The sequence below is a fragment of the Bactrocera tryoni genome, chromosome 1 (assembly GCF_016617805.1).
Source record: "Bactrocera tryoni isolate S06 chromosome 1, CSIRO_BtryS06_freeze2, whole genome shotgun sequence".
NCBI classification, from domain to species: Eukaryota; Metazoa; Arthropoda; class Insecta; order Diptera; family Tephritidae; genus Bactrocera; species Bactrocera tryoni.
In genome coordinates, this window is record NC_052499.1 from 9,219,251 (window position 1) to 9,227,470 (window position 8,220).

General features: G+C 37.0%; 1 protein-coding gene across 1 annotated transcript; it reads right to left on the minus strand.

Annotated features, from left to right (window-relative positions):
* Positions 1 to 1,711: 1,711 nt before the first annotated feature.
* On the minus strand, positions 1,712 to 3,416 carry LOC120766331. Its single transcript, XM_040091756.1, has 4 exons — positions 2,966 to 3,416; positions 2,741 to 2,906; positions 2,148 to 2,679; positions 1,712 to 2,082 (listed from the first exon to the last, which is right to left on the minus strand). Exons 1-4 carry the CDS (start codon positions 3,349 to 3,351, stop codon positions 1,904 to 1,906), a joined length of 1,263 nt encoding a protein of 420 aa, XP_039947690.1. The 5' UTR covers positions 3,352 to 3,416; the 3' UTR covers positions 1,712 to 1,903.
* Between the last annotated feature and the right edge of the window lie 4,804 nt (positions 3,417 to 8,220).

An 8,220-nucleotide genomic window follows, 5' to 3' on the forward strand; every position in this document is an offset into this window, starting at 1 on the left:
AGTGCTATAAAATGCCGATCTCTGACCCAAAGCCACTTAATATATATGTCATGATATACACAAGTCGTTATGTCATATAAGTATACCATACACCTATAAAGGGAAATATGTTTAGTTTAAAAAATAATGTGTGAAAAGTGAGCAGTTCTTGATGAAGTGGCTCACAAAGAGACCCTATATGTAAATGGAATTCAAATAAACGATCATCATCGAAACTTTTATTATACTTATACCCCGAACAGGATATATTAAGTTTACTATCACGTTTAACACACAGCAGCAAACATGGGAGACTCTATAAAATTTATATATGTACTTGTATATAAAGCATGATGAGCTGAGTCGACTTAGTCATGTTCTTCTGTGTATATCAATCTGAATTTGCACACGATCTTTCCTCTCAGAGAAGCTGCTTATGTGCCAGAGCCATCAATATTGGACCACAGTAGCATATAGCTGCCATCAAAATAGAACGATCAAAATCAGTATTCAAACCTTTAATGATATTCTGACAACGAAACCATAATCTTAAAAGCTTGCGCCATATTCTGAGGTGCTCAACAAGGATCTTCGACCAAAACTTTGAACGCCGTTATTGGGAATACTAAGTGCGTTGCAAAAATATTGATTAAATGGGCAATTAGTACTTGTTATGCAAATAGTGTTGACAGTACATATTTGATAACAGGTATAAGCTTATATATACGAGTATATATTTTAACTCACGATTAGGCAGCATATTTTTTCAGTGTGCTTTTTTACACAATCTTAACTGTTTTTGAATTGTTTACCGCAATTTTTTTTTGCTAATCGTGCTCATTTGCTCTCTGCTAACGTCATATGCTACTGTTTAGGTACAAAGCATATAATTAGAAGCACGCTTGCCGCTCCATCGCTTTATTGCAAAGTCATCTTGTCATATATGAATTAATTAAAGATTATATCATTAGTATATACATACATACATATATATATATATATATTGTTAGAATAGTCTATCTCTTGCATAGAGAAACAAAGGTAAAATTCTCATAACTCATTTGCTTGCGGACCGAAGAGAAAATTCGTTAACCAAATACTTGCATCTGCGCGGATATTCATATTGCCGAAAACTCAACCTGTTTAGTGGTATACTTAGCCAATAGTGCATGCTGACTACTATTACTAAGACGTCTTAAATAATTTCTGCTTTAATGGAAACATGACAGCAACTCGATCACTTTGTGGTCTTAATTATCAAAATTGCCTTACAAATAATATTTCAATGTGCCATTTTTAATTGCTCTTAAGCATTATTTATAATAGTTGAGTACTTATTATCTAACTGAGACCGCCTTATGCCATTTCAACTGTAGTTTTACACCCTAAGTGCTAGTATATTGTTGGGTATATACACTTTTGAGAAAGAGGAAGACCTCCACTAGGTTGAATAGACCAGGTGTAAAAGACCTGGCTTCACTTGGAGTCTCCAATTGGCGCCACATTCCGAAAAGAAGAAACGACGGGCGCGCTGTTGTTAACTCGGCTATAGCCGCGTTAGCGGTGTCTACGCCAGTAAAAATCTTGTTTTTGATTTTGCTCGGTCAGTTTAAATATCAGCTGTATGCTATAGTGATGCAATATCGTTATAGTGATTGCTTCTTGGTAACGAAAAGGCGTTTAAAAAAATTTATCGCTAATATTAATTCTCGGAAAATAAAAATCACTAATATATAATATAGTATTTATTTTATTTGGTTCTTTATTTGTTTGTGTCGAGCAAAGTATTAAACTCTCCGGACATAACAACTTTATTGCTTGAATCGCATCTTCTATAACAACAGCCTTAATAAAACTAACGCTAACTTGCACTTAAATCCTTCACATATTTGTCACCTTATAGAAACTTACTTCAAATTTTGGACTAAACCTCAAGATAACCCAAATGTAAATAATTCGGAATAATCCGGAGCAACTCGTCGAGGTATTCTTTGTCATAAATCTTAAAAGCGTACTCTTTGTCGGTTGTCAGCAAATCTGGTGAGATATCTCCTCTACAAAATTTAGGCCACATCGGCAGAAATATCATCATCATCAGCAATTCTTCCAAATGAAAATAAAATAAAATTAGCAATCTTGGGTCTGCTTATGTATATCTGTGCACTTACCTGTATATCTGTGACGGAACAACTGCTCCCGCAATTTGACCAAACTCGGTAAAGGGCCGTCGTATCCTATTTTCTCAAGAGTTTCCTTGAAAATCGTGAAGTAGTAATGCAGGAATTCAGCTGTACGCGGACGCAACTTATCATCTAACAACATGAATATGGAGTACATCAAATCACTGGTTATTGGACCAACATGGGAAAATTGATAGTCCAAGAGCATAACATCCTCAAATTTTCCGGTATCTGGATTATGCTTGTACATCATATTTTTCGAATGGAAATCACCATGATTGAGCACATAGTAAGCGTCATCAAGCGGCGCAACCCGATATTCGTTATAGGAAGCAACAGCCTCATCGAGCAGATCAACCTTCTCCAAAAGTTTCTCAAAAGTTGGCAAATATTCCTTCAACTCTGGTGTTTTTTGCACAAATTTCATAAAAGTTTTCGTACCGTTCATGAAGAATGGATTTTCCCTAATACTGTCCTGCGAGAAGAAACTGTGGCGATATTGATCGAAGTAGTGTGGTTCCTAGGCGATGTTTGTAAAATAAAATTACTAGATGAAATTCAAAATTAACCTCCTCACATACCTCTTTTATTATCTTGTGACTGATCGCATGCCATTTGGCCAGTTTGGCGTAAGCAGCTTTTACTTCTTGCTCATTCGCAAAACGTCCACGCATTACATTGTAGCCCAGTGGCACGATATCCTCAAATACGATGAGCTTGTGTGGAGATAACGCATGGTAGAGTACACTTCAGCGCAAAAAAAAAATGTATCACTTTTATGTTTTGCTACAATGATTGGTACTTACGGTGCTTTCAGCGTTGTGTTATCACCAATATCGCGCAGTTGCTTTTCGAAGCGTGGCAGTACCTGCGTATACATGCCAATTTCAACCTCGAATATGTCAAATTTCTCCAACATATCTTTTTTGATGCCTTCGACCTCTGGCATTGTTTTAATGATCATCGATTTGCTTTTCTCTACACCACCTAACCGATACTCGGCCAATGCACGAAACATTATGCTGGCATAGTGGTCACCCTTAACAGTGGCGGGAGTGAGTTTGAAGCTTTTCAACACCACATCACTTGCGTTTTGCTCACAATTCTGCAACACTTGCATAAAAAACTCACTATCCAACCATTGTGGCGGCTGCAGCTCATCCTCGTTGTATTCCTCTGCTTTAGGTGCCATATTGTCTCTATATTGTCAGTCACTGTTTATGTGTCGATCGTTGTGCGTATTTTGCGATCTGCGGATAAATGAACGTAGCTTTAAATACTAAAGCGCGAAGCGTTGAGTGCGATTTCTCTCAAATGACCAAGCAACATTTTATAGGTAGATAAGATTATTACTCTGAAATTCTATACAAGTAGCAGAAATAGAGTATTTTAAGGTAGACAGGTATTTTTTTGTTTTGTTTTGGTTTTGGCATTTTGGTGGTGTCATCACAACCATAAATGATATAGTAAGTTGATACTCAAAAATGGGTATAATTTTTAACTTAGCGCAAAATTGCTTGATAAATACTTGTATAAATATTCAGTTCGAGTACCGTTCGAGCAGTTGTCTGATGGTTCTTAGCTGAGCATTGTTAACTCACAAGTGTATATACCCAACAATATACTAGCACTTAGGGTTTAAAACTGCAGGTGAAATGGCATAAGACGGTCTCAGTTAGATAATAAGTACTCAACTATTATAAATAATGCTTAAGAGCAATTAAAAATGGCACATTGAAATATTATTTGTAAGGCAATTTTGATAATTAAGACCACAAAGTGATCGAGTTGCTGTCATGTTTCCATTAAAGCAGAAATTATTTAAGACGTCTTAGTAGTAGTAGTTAGCATGCTCTCTTGGCTAAGTATGCCACTGAGCCGGTTGAATTTGCGGCAATATATATATAGCAAGTATTTGGTTAACGAATTTTCTCTTCAGTCCGCAAGCAAATGAGTTGTGAGCGCTTAACTTTTGTTGCTCTATGTGAGAGACAAATTTACATTAGTAAATATAAGTGTGTTCAGTAAAAAAAAATCGGTATATAATTCAGAAACAGTTAAAGTTGTGTTAAACAGCACGCTTAAAAAATATGCTGCGTAATTGTGAGTTAACATACATTTACATATATGTTTATACTTGTTATCAAATATTTACTGTCCACACTATGTGAATATCAAGTAGTAATTGCACATTTAAGTGTTATTTTTCCAACGCACTTAGACTACAAATGAATTGAGAATACCTGTACCTGTGTAAAACCTGTCTTTATTAATGGAAATATAGTATGTATAAACGTAACGGATTGTTAGGCGAAAGTATGTACATATATTAATCTAATACATAATAGCAATAATTTGGGACTATGTGACTACATGTAAGCCACTTGTTATTCCTATCCTTCTATACGGTACAGAGGCATGCACGATGACAGCATCTGTTGAGTCGACGTTACGCTTTTTTGAGAGTCAAGTACTGCTACTGCGAGTATCGCAGTCGATAGAACGATGAGCTGTACGAGATATTTGTTAAGATATCTTCATAAAATTTGACATGGATTATCTGTCAAAGGTTAGCTTCTAACATATGTTTTAGCTCAGAGCACTATTGTTTATAGCTGCCATATAAACTGACTGATCCAAAGACCGTTAATACCCTATATATTATATATAAACTACTAGTGGATCCGGCCACCCGTTGCTGTGGTATATATTTTACACTATTATTCATATAATAAACTATTCAATAGTGAAAATTTTCTTTACAAATAAAGGCGAAAACGTTTTTCACGGAATAAGAATCCAATGGATTGTACTTCAGATATAATTTTGAATATGTTCATACTAATAAATTTCATTGGATAAAATAAAGAATTTACGGCTGCCTTCTCAATGTTTGCCAGCCTTTCCGTCCACTTAATAGCGTTGTACGTTTAAAATAGTGTCCTTTTAATAGAGGTTTTTTTTATTTATGAATGGTTTTTACTATCCTACATATCTTCTAAGTTGGCTCGAACTGTACGCAGTGTGCTAAATTTTACTAAAGTCGGTTCAGTAGTTTAGGAGTCCATTGCGGACAAACAACGTGACACGTAATTTTATATATAAAGATATGTATAGGGTATCACCTGTGAATAGTATTACAACTTCGGTGCAGACGAAGTTGACGTTTTTTCTTGTTTATTAATTAATTGAAGTATCACTTTAAAACCCATTTGATACCACTTTCTAGTTTAGACCTCAATTAGTTATCCACATTGCTGTACTAAGTAAGCGTAGCGCGCTCGTTACCTGTCATTATTAATAAAGACACAGAAGTAAAATTAGATACGCAACATTAATCATGATTTGGAGCACTTGGGTCTTACCACTGTAGTACTGTCCTGATTAAAATTCTTCACTGCAAACGCCATAACGAAGAACGGTAAGCTGCGCTCAAGCAATATTCTCTTAGCAAGCCATTTGGTTTAGTTAGGAATAAAGACTCCTTAGAAAAGTGAATGCGCTGAATGCTGCGAAATAAACGTACAGTTTGCACTGCTTGTTAAGGCGAGGTGCAACCTTTAACGCCTGTTGCGGCTGAGACAAGCACATCCGATGGACAGGTAATCCTTGCAGAATAATACAAACACGCAGAAAGCAGCGCAAGCCAGCAAGGTAAAGCAATATCTTCAACTTCGTTCTTACCGTTTGCTGCTGAAATTTCTTTTAGTTCTTCATTATATCCTTCTAAGCTAAGCAAGTACAATTGTTTTCAGTCCCATCCCCACCGTGGCTCAGACAGTTGCTACCAGCTATTTTAGTATGCGTGGCATCTTAAGTTTGCCACCGGAAGTGCGACCCGAAAATGTATTTAAAAACTTCTGCAGCAATGCGGCGGTGTATGTGTGTGTGAGCACCTGGGTTGGGGCTTGCGCCGCTGTTGAGTGGCTGTGGCGCTAGATGTAACCATTATAGCAGGCAACAAGATTGATTATGCACCAAAGTTGCTTTCAACATATCAGCCCTTCAGCCGAAGAAAACGTATCTGTAGCTAAAGAGTAGGAGAAACGCATATATGTACTTGTATATGCACTAAAGAGCAGGGCCGGAGTACGCAAAGGAAAATGGAATACATGCAGGTATAAGAAATGTTTTCACACAAGAGAGGACACATGCTTGCTTTAAGAAAAAATACTGAGTAAACGGAAATTAAAAATCGCGTTGGATGTGAAGTAACTCTTTCAGGATGTTGTAGGATAAAGGATAAGTACAAAATAACGGTAAAAAGTATATCTGTAAATAAAATATAAAAAATAGTTCGATCGATTTAGAGTCACTGCGATTCTAAATTTCCACGACAGCTTAAAAGTGATTTGAAGAAATCCAAACTATACTGAATACTGTTATTTAAAGGTCTACGCAAACTCACTTTTCTTTTCTTTTCACCGCAGTAACTGGGAGTTGCATCGCTAGCTCTTGAAAATCAATTTCAAATGCAAACACTTCTTTTTCGGAGGGTCGCTTTGATTACTACTACTCGGTTACGTGGACGCTTGGAGACGACCTTGATTGTTAAATTGCAACAAGCGTAATGCAATTAGAAACATGCTCCGATTGGAATCACTAACAAAGCTTAATCGAAAATCAAAATTAAATGAATTCGCTTGAGTGAGTTGGAAAGCGAGCAGTGCGAATCGCTTGATGGCGTGGTGTCCCTTCCGTGGTTTTACTGCTGCTGGTTTCTTATCTGCCTAACTTGTTGCTATTTGTAATTTATCGAATTAATTTCTGTACGAAAACTGCAAACCCAAGAAAAAAGTGTGGATAAATGCATTGACAAGTAGATCATAGAATGAAGTGAGAATAGACGGAAGTTGTGGTCGAAGGGCAGGTGTGAAAATAAAAGCGGCAAATAGAAATGCAAATATTATAGCATTTCTATTTGCAAAAAAAAGTAGCAAGTTAATTTTTACAGGTAAATTAGAAATCAAATCAATAAACAGCTCCACATAACGGGGTTTTCAATACGAACGCTACAAAAGCGATAAGGACAACAAACGACGCCATATTTTTCTAGGCTCTTTTGACATTTCGCTTCAGTAAGGTTTGCTATTTCATCATGAACAGATGTACGATCTAACAACGAGTCGAAATCATTAAAATTTACCACCGAAATTCGGTGTCAGTGACCTAACCTTTAAGAGCGCAACGTCCAGTGAGACAAGGAAGCGCTCGTAGTGTCGAGAATATTGCTGCCGCTAGCGCATCAATTAAGGAAGACCCAAATCAGTGAGAGGCGAATTTTTTTAAAATACCTTAACCTATATCCTTACAAGATCTAATTAACGTAAGAACTGAAACCGATTGACCAGCAGAATCGTCGCGTGTTCGTGATTTGGCTGAGCAACAACTTGAAAATGATCCGGATTTTTATCGAATAATCATCTTCAGCGACGCGGCTCATTTGTGACTGAACGGCTTCGTCAATAAGCAAAATATGCATTATTGGTCAGGCAGCAATCCACATGTACTTCATGAGTTGGAGTGTTATCTCACGAAATGGCCCAATCCATTGGCCGCCTCGTTCGTGCATTTCGACGCCGTGAATCTATTTCCTGTAGAGCTACGTCAAGTCTGTGGCCTATGCTAACAAGCTAGCGGCGATTGATGAACTTCGTACAAATATCGAAAGTGAAATTGAAGTAGTATCGGTCGATTAATGCTTCAAAGCCGCCGAAAATTGGATTCGGCGTCTGGTCTTCTGCAAACGTGCCCGTGGTGGCCATGCAAAAGAAATCGAGTTCCATACATAATGGCATCGAATGTATTTTCACAGGAATAAGAAATGTGAAATCCCAAACCGTTTTTGTTTTATTGCGCTCTTTTTGAAAAACTCGTTATGAGAACTTTGATCGTTCAGTTTGTATGTAAATTGCACCGCTGCCTTTGATACAACGAATGCCGAATTGGATGAAGATTTCTTTTTAAATGAAAAAGTTTCAGATGCAAGCAAATTAATTCCGATCGTTCCGTTTTTATGGTGGCTATATACTAGAATGGCATAATACCGGCTGTTCTGACA

Bases quoted from the DNA above. Each gene is read 5' to 3' on its own strand.
- LOC120766331 (XM_040091756.1), bottom strand. From the start codon at position 3,351: ATGGCACCTAAAGCAGAGGAATACAACGAGGATGAGCTGCAGCCGCCA. The intron at 2,680-2,740 runs GTATGTGAGGAG...AACATCGCCTAG, and splicing joins GTCACAAGATAATAAAAGAG to GAACCACACTACTTCGATCA. The intron at 2,083-2,147 runs GTAAGTGCACAG...TTCATTTGGAAG, and splicing joins GTTCCGTCACAGATATACAG to AATTGCTGATGATGATGATA.